This window comes from Oncorhynchus mykiss, chromosome 3 (assembly GCF_013265735.2).
Source record: "Oncorhynchus mykiss isolate Arlee chromosome 3, USDA_OmykA_1.1, whole genome shotgun sequence".
In the NCBI taxonomy this organism is placed as follows: Eukaryota; Metazoa; Chordata; class Actinopteri; order Salmoniformes; family Salmonidae; genus Oncorhynchus; species Oncorhynchus mykiss.
The window spans coordinates 53,854,390-53,870,308 of record NC_048567.1 but is presented as its reverse complement, the minus strand read 5'-3'; the positions used below and the strand labels follow the sequence as shown (position 1 = coordinate 53,870,308).

General features: G+C 42.2%; 2 protein-coding genes across 3 annotated transcripts in view; one reads left to right on the top strand and one right to left on the bottom strand.

Moving 5' to 3' along the window:
• Nucleotides 1-770: 770 nt before the first annotated feature.
• LOC110520200 (FAST kinase domain-containing protein 3, mitochondrial) lies at nt 771-4,841 on the bottom strand. Of its 2 annotated transcripts, none has more exons than XM_021597350.2 (6): nt 4,689-4,841; nt 3,027-4,435; nt 2,610-2,695; nt 2,163-2,407; nt 1,757-1,871; nt 771-1,536 (listed from the first exon to the last, which is right to left on the bottom strand). In XM_021597350.2, exons 2-6 carry the CDS (start codon nt 4,393-4,395, stop codon nt 1,438-1,440), a joined length of 1,914 nt encoding a protein of 637 aa, XP_021453025.2. In that variant the 5' UTR covers nt 4,396-4,435; nt 4,689-4,841; the 3' UTR covers nt 771-1,437. The 2 variants fall into 2 exon arrangements, with proteins under 2 accessions (XP_021453025.2, XP_021453026.2); XM_021597351.2 differs by having other exon boundaries at nt 4,624-4,740.
• A 482-nt stretch (nt 4,842-5,323) lies between these two features.
• The window catches only part of rab3gap1 (RAB3 GTPase activating protein subunit 1), a 47,875-nt gene continuing 37,279 nt past the window's right edge, over nt 5,324-15,919 (top strand). The window contains exons 1-8 of the mRNA XM_021597349.2: nt 5,324-5,415; nt 5,512-5,567; nt 6,804-6,879; nt 7,005-7,137; nt 7,743-7,821; nt 8,071-8,190; nt 10,549-10,714; nt 12,687-12,786. Of these exons, the coding sequence (XP_021453024.1) occupies nt 5,395-5,415; nt 5,512-5,567; nt 6,804-6,879; nt 7,005-7,137; nt 7,743-7,821; nt 8,071-8,190; nt 10,549-10,714; nt 12,687-12,786 (751 nt within the window). The 5' untranslated portion in view covers nt 5,324-5,394. The remainder of the gene's footprint in view (nt 5,416-5,511; nt 5,568-6,803; nt 6,880-7,004; nt 7,138-7,742; nt 7,822-8,070; nt 8,191-10,548; nt 10,715-12,686; nt 12,787-15,919) is intronic.

The window sequence follows — 15,919 nt, the reverse complement described above, 5'->3', positions numbered from 1 at the left end:
GGATAGCCAGGGGTACACTTCAACACTCAGACATCATTTACAAATGAAGCGTTTGTGTTTAGTGAGTGCCAAATCAGAAGCAGTAGGGATGACCGGGATTTTCTCTTGATAAGTGTGTGAATTAGACAATTTTCATGTCCTGCTAAGAATTCAAAATGTAACTCGTACTTTTGGGTGTCAGGGAAAATGTAAGGAGTAAAAAGTACATTATTTTGTTTAGGAACATAGTGAAGTAAAAGTAAAAGTTGTCAAATATAAATACTAAAGTAAAGTAGATACCCCCCCCAAAACTACTTAAGTAGTACTTTAAAGTATTTTTTACTTAAGTACTTTACACCACTGTGAATTAGTCATCATAAATTACACCAAAAATGTGTCGATTCAGTCATAACAAGCTGTTCTGACACTCAGCTCTGTAGTTAATCAGTATTACGCTCATATTTCACGTGACATGTATAGCTTTGTCTTCAAAATAAAGCCTGTTACGCAGACCACCCCATGTACATGCTTTGGTCCATATGCCTGTCAGCATTTAAGTACCCTCTATTACTTTACGTTCCCCTTAAACTAGTGGTTAGAGCGTTGGACTTGTAACCGAAAGGTGGCAAGTTCAAATCCCTGAGCTGACACGGTACAAATCTGTCGTTCTGCCCCTAAACAAGCAGTTAACCCACTGTTCCTAGGCCGTCATTGAAAATAAGAATTTGTTCTTAATTGATTTGCCTAGTTAAATAAAGGTAAAATAAATAAATACAACTTAAGAGAGCTGAGGCTTTATACAAATCATGTTTATTGTTTACAAAAACACATAACAGCAAAGGAACTTTGAGTTTCCCCCATGGTTGTTTGAAAACTGGTTTTACACATTTTATTTTGCAATATAGAATCATCTGTATTGGAAAATACAGTCCATTGTACAAAATATACAGTACCTTCAAGCTTACATGGAAACACAAACCTGTTTTATTTATGAATATAGAGTCAGTGTATAACTAACAAACTGCAGAAAGCTCCTATATGGAAGTATGCAGTTTATAGTTGACCTATTACCTACCATAGCCATAGTCCATATTTTGTGAAAAATTCCATCACATTATGTACAATGACTTAACACTTTTCTAGACCACTCTGTCATAACCCCAACACAGTCATAATAGTATAATGAAGACTTTAGAAACGGAAGGTTCATGCCTAATCCAATGACTTAACACTTTTCTAGACCACTCTGTCATAACCCCAACACTGTCATAATAGTATAATGAAGACTTTAGAAACGAAAGGTTCATGCCTAATCCAATCCAATGTTTTCTGTGATGATTAGTAGACAGTTTAAGAAACATCCTAGTTCATCTTGTTGAAGGCCATGTTGTCAGGTCAGAGGTCACAGAGCTTGGATGTGATGTCACAACATCCTCCTATCCTATCCTATCTGAGAAGTCACCGGTAAAACGTGAAGATTGTGGGGAATATCTTCTTATGAAGGTATTGTACCCGTTCCTGTTGTGTTCTCAATTTCTCAAATTCAAAGTAAGGGATCTGGTGGGGAACATACAGACAAAGACCAATGTCAGATAGGTCTTCATGAGAAAAGAAATACGCCTAGACAAATGTAATTCAGTCACAGAACGACACAGAAAATGACACATTACTTTGATTATAGAGATGAATTCAAAGCACATAGAGTACTAACACACATTCCACACACCTCACATTGTGTGTCTATTCTAGCCCGTAACCAGGAGCGGAGTTCCCCTACCTGAACCACTTCGTAGCCCATTCTGCAGAGGTGGCGTCTCTTTGTGGCCTCCTTTCCCAGAAGGTGATGGGTGTTGCTGCAGAAGCGGTCCTGAGCATCCAGGCACAAGGCAATCCTGCATAGAGGAAAACAATTAACCTGTTATCTGACTGGCCATTTTATTTAATGGGTGATAAGTCGTGAAAGGCAATAAGTATCATTCTCTGTGTCCGAGGATTTGCCTGAACAAGGTGCTGGGAAGATTTGCTCATTGGAATAAATTGTTGTATTTCAATTGAATTGAATCTTTGGAAGTAAGGACCACTTATTGGGTACTTTGGAAAACAGGGTGATTGGTAGATCAGGGAATGAGTCTGTGCAGCGCCCTGTCAGACTGATCCTCTAACAAAGTTCCAATGGCTCTAACCTCCTATGAGTGTGGTCCCACTGTGAGAGAGGCAGGACAAACCCATCCTCATCCAGACAGATCTCCACGTCTATGGTGTATCCAGGCTGCGTGAAGACCCTGGTAGAGTAGTAGGTCTTTCCCTCTAGCAGCTTGTTAAGAGGACCCTTCACCTGGTTGTACAGGTAGCTCTCTACAGGGCTCTCAAAGGAGTGGTCCATGGAGGAAAACTTCTTCACATGGAGATGGTAAGGTAATCTCGCGCCCTGTACGGAGCACAGTATAATATACAGTATATACAGAATGAACTTAGTGTTCAATCCAACTACTTCAAAATAATATTTTTCATTCAGTGTGACACGTGAAGGCCCATTGTAAGAGTCAGAGGGCTTTAATTTGACAGACAATTTTGCATAATTATTGTATGATTTATTTGTATATTTACAATGTTATTAAGGAGGTACTCACCCGGTAGTAGTTGCACTCTAGTGAGATAGAGAGGTTGAGTTGGGTTAGCTGGCCTAAGGCATGCTTGTCCAGGGGCTCCCCTTGTGCTGGGAAAGAATAGCAGCCTTCATCAGACACATACATAACATGACTCTGGCTATCTCAGCGGTGGACAGTGACAGAACTGTGCTGCTAGTATGATGTAACTTAAACCAAAGAGTATTTCTGACCATAATCTGGAGGAATTTAATTTGCAACTGAATGGAAAGGACAAAACTGACCCTGTTACATAGACATATACACACCTGACATGAAATTGTGCACACATACTCACAAGTAGCCCGTTTACTTTTGCTCTCACTTTTTTTTTTTACACACACACACACACACACACACACACACACACACACACACACACACCAAAACGGACTAGCCTACCTTGCAACCTCTGTAGGAAGTAGGGGCTGAAGACTTTGGACACAAAGTTGAGTGGAAACCTCTCCAGGTGAATACAGGAGTGGAGCACCTCTATCAGAGCCCTGGGCTGGAACTGGGAGAAGCGAGAGGACAGCACACTCTCCAGCTTCTTAAACATCTGACTGGAGCACTGGGGCAGGTAGCTCAGTCTCCCCATGGCAATGATCTGCCGGGCTATCTGGGGTGTGGTATACTTCTCTGAGTTGCAAATAAAGCTCTCAGCCACAGCTTCGAATATGGGCTCTGAGCGACACTTCATCTGAAGGCAAAACTCCATCACCACGCTTGTGAGTTCGGGGTCTGCGTCTACTATTTTCACTGGCAGGTGCTTTTCCATGGCTGTTATGAAGTCTTCATCATGCTGACCGAAATGCATTAAGGCACCTAGAACTTTGATGAGCTCTTCATCTTGGAACGATCTGAATACCCTAGAGGCCCGTCTGCTCAGCTTCACAATCAGTGCAATGGCCTGCCTCTGTTGTAATGCCACCAGGGAGTGGAAGATGTCACTGATGTTGATGGCTTGTAGTCTGTGTATCAATTTCTCTGTGTGTCTGTGTAGTCTTGACATGAGATCTTGGCAATGGTGTGGGTCCTCGAGTAGTGCAAGGAAGGAGTACACACGAGCGGTTTCATTTTGGGTGAGAGCATCAATGCTGATGCTCACGGAGTCGAGAACCTGCTCAACAATCTCTGACCTCTTCCCCTCCAGATTATAGGCTACTTCTCCGAGATGGCACAGGTGAATGACCCCAATGTCTGTTTTGGAGAGGTGTGTCCTCCACTCCTCTTTCAATCTAGAGACAATTGAACTTTGATAGTCCACACCAAACTCAACACATACTCCCAGTAAGGTTGCCAGACCCTCAGTTTTCTCATTGCTGGGAGCTTCTTTCAAACGTGTTAACAACTCAGGTAAAACCTCAACCTCGAAAAGGGATTTGACAGAAAGTGGCTCCACTTTTATGTGCCCTAGTTTTGTTGGTGAAGCACTGGTTCCTAATTGGGTGTCAATGGAAGGCTGCCCAGCTGTTTTGGGCAAAAGGTGTTTCTCCGGGTGAACCCTTAATTCGTAGTCTTTCTCTTCTGCAAATGGGAGGTTATTTAACTGTTGCGCCACCGCCCCCATCTCACGTGTGTTATGGAAGCAGCCTAAAGTACTTTTTACACATGGTTGTGCCATTCTGGCTTTAAAAGAAACGTCCGATTTCAATATTCTTCCAGATGAATTTGAGTGACGTATTAATCCCCGACTACAAGTCATGAAATAGTTGGGAGAGTACTGACACACAGCCCTAACTGAGGAAGAAATGCTGACAACTGACTTCATGATTGAAAAGATGTAATCCTCCTCTGAATTACAGTGGAACCTAGAATAATAAGAACATGAAAGTGTGTTATTATGCATGCAGAAACATTATTATACTTCATTAATTACATTGCAGTCCAGTTTGTTACAGCACCTTCTTTAGCAGAAACTTCCATTCACCAAAAACACAGCACTCTTTCACTTTTGGTAAAATGCCGAATGAAAATTCCAGTAAAAGACATTGCCTACCTTACATCATCATTAGCTTTTGAGCACCGTTAATATTTTTTTCTTTAAGTGTGTAGATTGCTTACCTCCTCGGTTCGAATAAATTGGAAGAACTGACGAGTCACGGGCACTTACGGAACTGGCATTGTGTGTTCGGTAAATACCTTGTGTAATGTCACATGTGTCACTATTTGCTGCCCTCTGCTGGCAACATGTGTCCATGAAGGCATTTCATGTCTCCAATATGGCTTACTAAATGAAGGCATTTCACGTCTCCAATAAGGCTTATTATTATGCCATCATATCACCTTTAATAACAAATATATTACAAAATGTATCAAAGCAATAATTGTATCTGCAAAAACGGGTTAAGTAACTGCATTGGTGGTTAAGGGCTTGTAAGTAAGCATTTCTCTGTAAGGGCTACACTTGTTGTATTCTGCGCATGTGATAAATAACATTTGATTGTATCTGATTTGAGTGTTTGACAATATGCAGACTGATATTAATTCCAAGACTAAGTTGTAAAAGTAAGATATATTTTTCTACTACTGTTACTACTAGATGAACAAATGAAACTGCATTAAATAAAGGAATTTAAAACGAAGTATTCGAATGAAGGTAAATTGTCCATTTTCATTACGAGTGGTTCAAAGCACGAGCCTTGTGTCAAAAGCTTTGTTCGGTGTAAAATGTGTCAAATTTGGTGACGTCATTGCTTAATTGCGGAAGAGACTCCATCGACAAGAATCCCATAATGCAACGGACAGCAAAATTCATAAACAGGAATTCATGATGGCGGCTGACAGTGACGTGAGTACAGTACTGGTGTACAGTTTATAAAGTAAACATTGCATCATATTAAAAATGTTTAGAAAATATTGGATGTTAACGTTATTTCCTTTACAGCCGGAGTCGGAGGTCTTCGAGATCACGGATTTTACCACCGCGTCGGAGTGGGAGAGGTAGGTGGATACTGGAGATCTCTGGCTAGCTAAATTAGCTTTAGCTAATAACAACAACAACAGTAACGTTAGTTGTGAATCATCATCAGACTAGATAGAAGAATTGGATTAGAAGCTATTCATGGCTGGCCAAATATAGTTCGCCTGTTCCATATAGCTAGCATAATATGCTGAGTATATGACAGACAACGGTTCTCGTCTCCTGTCTTGTGCTCTCAATCACATTTCTCAATCGGCTAGCTATGCTGGTTTGCATTGCATTCCTTCACGAAGAAATATTGCAGTACAACTGCAGTTACAGTGCAGCACACTGCAGCTATTCTGCAATTACTGCGTACAAAACACCACAGTCGACTGCAGTTACTTCACTTTTACTGCAGTTTCAAAACGGCAATCTTTTTTGTAAGGGTTTTGTTAGTGGTTTACCCATAGGTTAGCTAACTGTCCTGTCACATCAGGATTGCAAAAGAAAGCAACTGTTCTTACCAATGTTGACAGCTCAGCAGAGCCCTACATACACTACATGGCCAAAGGTGTGTGGACACACTTGAAATTAGTGGATTCTGTTATTTCAGCCACACCCTTTGCTGACAGGTGTATAACATTGAGCCCTACACCATGCAATCTCCAGAGACAAACATTGGCAGTAGAAAGGGCCGTACTGAAGAGCTCAGGAACTTTCCATTATAGGATGCTACCTTTCCAACAAGTCGGTTCATCAAATTTCAGGCCCTCCTAGAGTTGTCCCGGTCAACTGTAAGTGCTGTTATTGTGATGTGGAAATGTCTAGGAGCAACAATTGCTCATCCACGAAGTGGTAGGCCACACAATCTCACAGAACGGGAACGCTGAAGCGTGTAGCTCGTAAAAATTGTATGTCCTCGGTTGCAACACTAAACTGCCTCTGGAAGCAACGTCAGCACAAGAACTGCAAGTTCCTGCAGTAATGTTCCAACATAAAGTTGGAAAGCCTTCCCAGAATAGTGGAGGCTGTTATAGCAGCAAAGTGGGACCAACTCCATATTAATGCCCATGATTTTGGAATGAGATGAGCAGGTGTCCACATACTTTTGACCTTGTAGTGTAGCTTGTCCTTCGTTATCAACAGTATTTCCCAGAGCCATTTATTTCAAGATTGTGTGTGTGTGTGTGTGCCCGTGCGTGCACGCCTGCTTGTGTGATCACTGCTCTCTGACTTCTGCTGGTATATGTTATGATCCCCATGTTGTTTGCTAGGTTTGTGTCCAGAGTAGAAGAGGTTCTGAATGACTGGAAGTTGATTGGGAACAATTCAAACAAACCACCAGAGAAGGTAACAATAAACACTCATTCAATCAGACCTTAATGTTATGTAAGAAGCACCACGCATTAATAAGCAGCGATCTGGTAAGCTTGTTGAATTCATTCATGGATGCCCTGATTGTCGTCTTGATCCAGGGTGAATACACCAGTGGTACCTGGGAGGAGAAGACCCAGGATATCAATTTTGCTGATTTTAAATTCTCCGTAACGCACCACTGCCTGAAGCAGGAGTCTGAGGAGGGCGAGGGGAAGGAGGAACCTGAGGAGGGTACATTGCTGCTGCGGCTTTTATTTATAATCCCTGTTATATCGGTCTCATAGGAATTGTCACTCAGTGTTTCCCCTAGGATTTATTTCAGCAGTGGTAGCAAACTTAGTGTAGTGGGTGTGACCAATGAGGTCTCCAACCTAAAATTTTAGAGGTCCCTTTCTTGGCTGCAGATAATTTCACTTTTTAAAAGTAATTATTCTGTAAACTCATACCCAAATAATGATGGTGACTTGTCCTATACATGTATTTATGGCCAAATCATAAATTGGACAAAAACACTTCAAAAACCCCACCTCAAATTTGTATCTCAAACAGACCATTTAAAAAGTCTTGCTATTTCCTCAGAGTAGGGTATTCCCACACCATTCTGTTAGGGTATTCCCACACCATTCTTTTAGGGAAATCCCACACCATTCTGTTAGGGTATTCCCACACCATTCTGTTAGGGTATTCTCACACCATTCCAACACAGAAACTATATGATGAGACTATATGGATGAACTCCACAGTTTTGTCTGGACCACTGCTCTGCTCTCCAGCAACAGAGAGTCGTAGTGGATGTTAAAATATAAATGAAGATTCCCACTCTGCTCTCTCTCCAGATGCCTTCCCCACAGCCATGCAGGACCTGCTCTGTATGAACAATGACTTCCCTCCCAGGGCCCACTGCCTCGTCAGATGGTGAGTACAGTACTCCAGGTCACCTAACCTCCGACCTCTAACCTTTACCTCTTACATTTATTTTAAGATTGGGATTAAAATGACTGAAGATAGACATTCACAACTGCTATTGATATTTGTTAACACTAAATCCAGCTGATGTCTGATCTTTTTGAGAAATATATTACAGAGTTTGGTTTGAATGAGACTTGATGGATAGATAGATGGTAGCTGTCTGCTCTCTTTAAAGTATTCCGTCTGTGTTTGCAGGTATGGCATGCGTGAGTTTGTGGTCATCTCCCCCGGGGCCAACTGTGAGGCGGTCATCAGTGAGTCCAAGTGCAACCTGCTACTTAGCTCCATCTCCATCTCTCTGGCCAACACAGGCTGGTAGGTGACAGTAACTCAGAGCAACAGTGAATCATATATTAACTAATACTCTTTGGGAACAGTATAATTGTTATAATTCACAGTTACATTAGTATGCCACAACATCACTTTATGTTCTTATGGAAAATCAAGATAATATTGGTAACAGAATTTGCTTTGACAAAGAAAAGGGCTGATACTGCCAATGTATTCATATTCATGAATCTACGCTAAGGGAAACAGTGTTAGTTCTTACACATTCACACATCTAGTGGCAACCTGCCCTTTGTGTGTGTTTCTGTTTGATGACACAAGCATGTTTTAAAATAGCAACACTGTGGGTGGTGAGTACAGCTCTCTATGGCATCGTATTGCGGTAGATCAGCTGGTATCCATGGCAACACCGGGCTAAATGGGAGATGGTACCATTGTAGATGCTCCGAGTGCTGTGGCTCTGCAGCTCTGCTCTGTGGTAGCAGCAAGGTCACCTGGCCTCCCACTGTGTCTCTGGGAGTTTACTGTGAGGCAGAGTGACACTAATAACGCGGTTATAAGAGAAGGAAGCATGTAGCAGACCATCAGAACATACAGTACCTTCAGAAACTATTCAGACCCCTTGACTTTGTCCATATTTTGTTACATTACAACCTTATTCTAAAATTGATTCAATTGTATTTTTTCAATCTACATACAGTATGACGCTAGAAGCTTGGCACACCTGTATTAGGGGAATTTCTCCCATTCTTTTCTGCAGATCCCCTCAAGCTCTGTCAGCTTTTTTCAGGTCTTTCCAGAGATGTTCGATCGGGTTCAAGCCTGGGCTCTGGCTGGGCCACTCAAGGACAATTAGAGACAAGTCCCGAAGCCACTCCTGCGTTGTTTTGGCTCTACTCTTAGGGTCGTTGTCCTGTTGGAAGGTGAACTTCGCCCCAGTCTGAGGTCCTGAAAGCTCTGGAGCAGGTTTTCATCAAGGATCTCTCTGTCTTTGCTCCGTACATCTTTGCCTCGATCCTGATTAGTCTCCCAGTAACTGAAGCTGAAAAACATCCCACAGCATGATGCTGCCACCACCATGCTTCACCAAAGGGATGGTGCCAGGTTTCTTCCAGATGTGACTCTTTGCATTCAGGCCAAAGAATTCAGTCTTGGTTTCATCACACCAGAGGATATTGTGTCTTGTGGTCTGAGAGTCTTTAGGTGCCTTTTGGCAAACTCCAAGCGGACTGGCACGTGCCTTTTACTGAGCTTCCGTCTGGCCACTCTATCATTAAGGCCTGATTGGTGGAGTGCTGTGGAGATAGTTATCCTTCTGGAAGATTCTCCCATCTCCACAGAGGAACTTTAGAGCTCTGTCGAAGTGACCATCGGGTTCTTGGTCACCTCCCTGACCAAAACCCTTGATTGCTCAGTTTGGCCAGCTCTATGACGTTTCTTGATGTTTCTAAACTTCTTCCATTTAAGAATTATGTAGGCCACTGTGTTCTTGGGGACCTTCAATGCTGCAGAAATGTTTTGGTGCCCTTCCCCAGATCTGTACCTTGACGCAATCCAGTCTCGGAATTCTACGGACAATTCCTTCGACCTCATGGCTGGGTTTTTTGCTCAGACATGCACTGTCAACTGTGGGACCTTATATAGACAGGTGTGTGCCTTTCCAAATCACGTCTAATTTTATTTTGTTTAATCCATTTTAGAATAAGGCTGTAACAACAAAATGTGGAAAAAGGGGTCTGAATACTTTCCGAAGGCACTGTATAGCTTCAAGTTATTTTCTTGCACGAGCACTTGTTATATTACTAACGCATAGAGCATTTACTGCATTTTGTTTTGTGACTGGAAATAATAAAAAAAATGAATCCATAGATATAACAAGGCTTATTATTTCAATTCCATACTTGTTCAATCCACTAGGTGGTGTATGTTTTGATTGTAATTTCTCTATTGTGCACCAGGTGCTGCTGTGTAGCTGTGGTATATCAGGGATGTAGTTACAGGATTTCAGTGTGTGCCTGCTCTTCCACATTGATACCAGAGATGCCTTGCATGTCTCTCAAAATCCAAAGTTTTTCAAACATCACGATTTGTCTGTTGTGCTGCTCCAACTGAATGCCTCGATCCCAAACCAATGGGAAAGATGAGCAACATCTAAAATGATTAGACTAGATGGTGTTTATATATCTCATTCATTTGGTGAATGATGCGCATAGCTATGTCTTCACAACTGATGGCATAGGACGTTACCTCGTCTTGACACAAGAACAGGTGTAGTTAGAGTAGCAACAGGATTTCAATGTGTGACTACCTTCCCACAAAACATCTGAATGAATTTGAAGTGACCTATCCCCGTTAATGTCCTCTATCCCTGTGGATGCCATGCAGCCAGGTACCCATGTTTGTGCAGATCCAGCAGAAGTGGAGGAGGATGTACCATGGGGAGTGCCAGGGCCTGGGGGTGCGTACCGACTTTGAGATGGTCCACCTTCGCAAAGTACCCAGCCAATACAACCATCTCTCAGGCCTACTGGACATCTTCAAGTCCAAAATAGTGAGTATGGAAGGACCAGGGCTTACTTATTACCTTACATGGGCTTTTATGATTAGTGCCTTTCACATGGGTCACCCATAAATAATTGTAAGACTGGTTTCCCAGTGTCCCAGGAATGAGAGTAAGCATAGTGGACTAGGATGTACTTTCAATGGTGAATCTCCATTGAGCATGCTTGTTCAGCCATGACTAGGGTTAATCTGGGTCTGGGCACTCAGTCCCTACAATTAAATTCTATGATACAGTTGAACTCTAAAGTTTACATACACTTAGGTTGGAGTCATTAAAACTCGTTTTTCAACCACTCCACCAATTTCTTGTTAACAGTTATAGTTTTGGCAAGTCGGTTAGGACATCTACTTTGTGCATGACACAAGTAATTATTCCAACAATTGTTTACAGACAGATTATTTAACTTATAATTCACTGTATCACAATTCCAGTGGGCCAGAAGTTTACATACACTAAGTTGACTGTGCCATTAAACAGGTTTGAAACTTCCAGAAAATTATGTAATTGCTTTAGAAGCTTCTGATAGGCTAATTGACATCATTTGAGTCAATTGGAGTTGTATCTGTGGATGTATTTTCAAGGCCTTTCAAGGTTCAACATTGGGAGCAATTTCCAAGCGCCTGAAGGTACCACGTTCATCTGTACAAACAATAGTACGCAAGTATAAAAACCACGCAGCCGTCATACCGCTCAGGAAGGAGACACTTTCTGTCATCTAGAGATGAACGTACTTTGGTGTGAAAAGTGCAAATCAATCCCAGAACAACAGCAAAGGACCTTGTGAAGATGCTGGAGGAAACAGGTACAAATGTATCTATATCCACAGTAAAACAAGTCCTATATTGCCATAACCTGAAAGGCCGCTCAGCAAGGAAGAAGCCACTGCTCCAAAAACGCCATAAAAAAGCCAGACTACGGTTTGCAACTGCACATGGGGACAAAGATCATACTTTTTGGAGAAATTTCCTCTGGTCTGATGAAACAAAAATAGAACTGTTTGGCCAATATGACCATCGTTATGTTTGGAGGAAAAAGGGGGAGGCTTGCAAACCAAGGAACACCATCCCAACCGTGAAGCACGGGGTTGGCAGCATCATGTTGTGGGGGTGCTTTGCTGCAGGAGGGACTGGTGCATTTCACAAAATTGATGGCATCACGAGGAAGGAAAATTATGTGGATATATTCAAGCAACATCTCAAGACATCAGTCAGGAAGTTAAAAGCTTGGTCGCAAATTGGTCTTCCAAATGGACAATTTATTTGACCTTTATTTAACTAGGCAAGTCAGTTAAGAACAAATTCTTATTTTCAATGACTGCCTAGGAACAGTGGGTTAACTACCTTGTTCAGGGGCAGAACGACAGATTTGTACCTTGTCAACTCGGGGATTCGATCTTCCAACATTGCGGTTACTAGTCCAACGCTCTAACCACTAGGCTACGCTGCCACCCCAAATAACCCCAAGCTTACTTCCAAAGTTGTGGCAAAATGGCTTAAGGACAACAAAGTCATGCTATTGGAGTGGCCATCACAAAGCCCTGACCTCAATGTGTGGACAGAACTGAAAAAGCATGTGTGAGCAAGGAGGCCTACAAACCTGATTCAATTACACCAGCTCTGTCTGGAGGAATCGGCCAAAATTCACCCAACTTATTGTGGGAAGCTTGTGGAAGGCTACCAAATACCAAATGCAATGCTACCAAATACTAATTGAGTGTATGTAAACTTCTGACCCACTGGAAATGTGATGAAAGAAATAAAAGCTGAAACATTCTCTCTACTATTATTCTGACATTTCACATTCTTAAAATAATGTGGTGATCCTAACTGACCGTAGACAGGGAATTTTTACTTGGATTAAATGTACATATGATGGATGGAACAAGATAATACATAATCTTGACTCTTTCTGTCACTGCCCTTTTCCCTTTTTCTCTTCTCTGTCTTATGTTGTTCTCCAGGGTTGTCCCCTGACTCCTCTTCCTCCCATCAACATCGCTATCCGCTTCACGTATGTCCTGCAAGACTGGCAGCAGTACTCCTGGCCTCAGCAGCCCCCTGGTCAGTACCACCAACAACACAACCACACAGCCTACTAAACTGGAAGAAATGTATCTTGTTATTATGACCCCTTGACTTTTCCCACATTTTGTTACGTTACAGCCTTATTCGAAAATGGATGAAATAAATAAATAAATATGTCCTCAGCAATCTACACACTACCCCACGATGACAAAGCGAAAACAGTTTTATTTTTTGCAAATGTATTAAAAATAAACTGATACCTTATTTACCTAAGTTTTCAGACCTTTTACTATGAGACTTGAAATTGAGTTCAGGTGCCTTGATCATTCTTGACATGTTTTTACAACTTGATTGGAGTCCAACTGTGGTAAATTCAATTGATTGGACGTGATTTGGAAAGACACACGCCTGTCTATATAAGGTCCCACAGTTGACAGTGCCTGTCCGAGCAAAAACCAAGCCATGAGGTTGAAGGAATTTTCCGTAGAGCTCAGAGACTGAATTGTGTCGAGGCATTGTGGATTGTGTCGATCTGGGGAAGGGCACCCAAAAATGTCTGCAGCATTGAAGGTCCCCAAGAACACAGTGGCCTTAATCAGTCTTAAATGGAAGAAGTTTAGAACCACCAAGACTCTTCCTAGACCTGGCAGCCTGGCCAAGCTGAGCAATCGGGGGAGAAGGGTCTTGGTCAGGGAGGTGACCAGGAACCAGATGGTCACTCTGACAGAGCTATAGAGTTCCTCTGTGGCGATGGGAGAACCTTCCAGAAGGACAACCATCTCTGTAGCACTCCACCAATTGGGCCTTTATGGTCGAATGACCAAACGGAAGCCAGTCCTCAGTAAAAGGCACATGACAGCCTGCTTGGAGTTTGCCCAACGGCACCTAAAGACTCTCAGACAATAAGAGGCAAGATTGTCTGGTCTGATGAAACCAAGATGGAACTCTTTGGCCTGAATGCCAAGTGTCACATCTGGAGTAAACCTGGCACCATCCCTATTGTGAAGCATGGTGGTGGCAGCATCATCATGTGGGATGTTTTTCAGCGGCAGGAACTGGGAGATCAGTCAGGATTGAGGGAAAGATGAACGGAGTGAAGTCCAGAGAGATCCTTGATGAAAACCTGCTCAGGACTTCAGACTGGGGCGATGCTTCACCTTCCAACAGGACAATGATCCTAAGCATACAGCCAAGACAACGCAGGAGTGACTTCGGGACAAGTCTCTGAATGTCCTTGAGTGGCCTAGCCAGAGCCCGGACTTAAACCAGACATCTCTGGAGAGACCTGAAAATAAATGTGCAGCAACGCTCCCCATCCAACCTGACAGAGCTTGAGGGGATCTGCAGAAAAGAATGGGAGACAATCCCCAAATACAGGTGTGCCAAGCTTGAAGCGTCATACCCAAGAGGATTCGAGGCTGTAATCGCTGTCAAAGGTGCTTCAACAAAGTACTGAGTAGAGGGTCTGAATACTTATATACTTATTTAAATGTGATATTTCAGTTTTTATAATAAATTAGCAAAAATGTTTTAAATGTTTTTGCCATTATGGGTAATTGTGTGTAGATTGATGAGGGGGAGAAAAACAATGGAATTTAGAATATGGCTTTAACCTAACAAAGTGGAAAAAGGTCAAGGGATCGGCATACTTTCCGGAAAGCACTGTGTATTCCAGAGTCGATATGGGTTCGAATTCAGCCCACTGCCCTTCTAACTCGCACAGTCGCACTCCTCCTACCTTACCTGGCTGATCTTATAAAACCACATCCTATCCGTTCAGTAAAACCACAAAATATGAAACGGGAAGGAGCTACAGTGTCTTCAAAGTATTCACACCCCTTGACTTTTTCTAAATGTTGTTGTGTTACAAGGTGAGATTAAAATGGATTTAATTGTCTTTTTGTTGTTGATGATATACATAAGACACTCAGTCCCTAAGAGCATTGCACACCTGGATGGTACAATATCTGCACATTATTCTTTAAGAAATTCTTCAAGGTTTGTCAAGGTGGTTGTTGACCTTTGCTAGACAGCCATTTTCAAGTCTTGCCATTGAGTTTCAAGACAATTTAAGTCAAAACTGTAACTAGGTTACGAAGGGGAACATTCAATGTCATCTTGGTAAGCAACTCCAGTGTGTATGTGGCCTTGTGCTTTAGGTTATTGTCCTGCTGAAGGGTGACTTTGTCACCCAGTGTCTGTTAGAAAGCAGGCTGAACCAGGTCTTCCTCTAGGATTTAGCCTCTACTTAGCTCTATTCTGTTTATTTTTACCCCCCCCCCCCCCCCAAAAAAAAAAAAAACCTTGCTGATTACGAGCATACCTATAATATGATGCAGCCAGCCACCATGATTGATAATATGAAGAGTGGAACTCTGTGATCTGTTGTTGGATTTTCCTCAAACATAGCATTTTCTATTCAGGACATAAAGTTAGTTTCTTAGCCAAATGTTTTGTTGTTTTATTTAGACCCTTATTGCAAACGGGGTTGCATGTTTTGGAATATGTTTTGTCTGTACAGGCTTCCTCCTTTTCACTGTGTCATTTAGGTTAGTATTGTTGGAGTAACTACAATGTTGTTGATCCATCCTCAGGTTTCTCCTATAAACTGTTTTAAAGCCAACATTGGCCTCATGTTGAAATCGCTGAGTGGTTTCCTTCCTCTCTGGTAACTGAGTTATGGAGGACGCCTGTGTCTTTTGGAGTGAGTGGGTGTACCACCCAAAGTGTAATGAATAACTTCACCATGCTCAAAGGGATATTCAAAGTCAGCTTTTTATTTATTTATACTCATCTACCAATAGGTTCTCTTCTTTGCGAGGCATTGGAAAACCTCCCTGGTCTTTGTGGTTGAATCTGTCACTGAAGAACCTTACAGATGATAATTGTATGTGTGGGGTACAGAGATGAGTTAGTCATTCAAAAATCATATTAAACGCTATTATTGAACACGGTGAGTCCATGAAACTTATGTGACTTATTATATTTTTACTACTGAACTTGGTGCTAGGCCTATGTAGGTTAGCCCATAGTGTATTGGAACCGGTCTTTCAACGCCTCCACACGCATTGCCAACTTTTTTAGGAAACTGATATAATCCACTCGATCTCTATGCTCCAAATTCAATAGTGGATGATTCTTCCCACGGTCATGTTAAGTGCTGCTCTCC

What these genes read in the sequence shown, in the direction of transcription:
- LOC110520200 (XM_021597350.2), bottom strand. Translation starts at nt 4,395, where the DNA reads ATGAAGTCAGTTGTCAGCATTTCTTCCTCAGTTAGGGCTGTGTGTCAG. An exon ending in TGGGACCACACTCATAGGAG is followed by an intron (nt 1,872 to 2,162) that starts GTTAGAGCCATT and finishes TCCTCTATGCAG; the next exon opens with GATTGCCTTGTGCCTGGATG. An exon ending in TGGGCTACGAAGTGGTTCAG is followed by an intron (nt 1,537 to 1,756) that starts GTAGGGGAACTC and finishes GTTCCCCACCAG; the next exon opens with ATCCCTTACTTTGAATTTGA.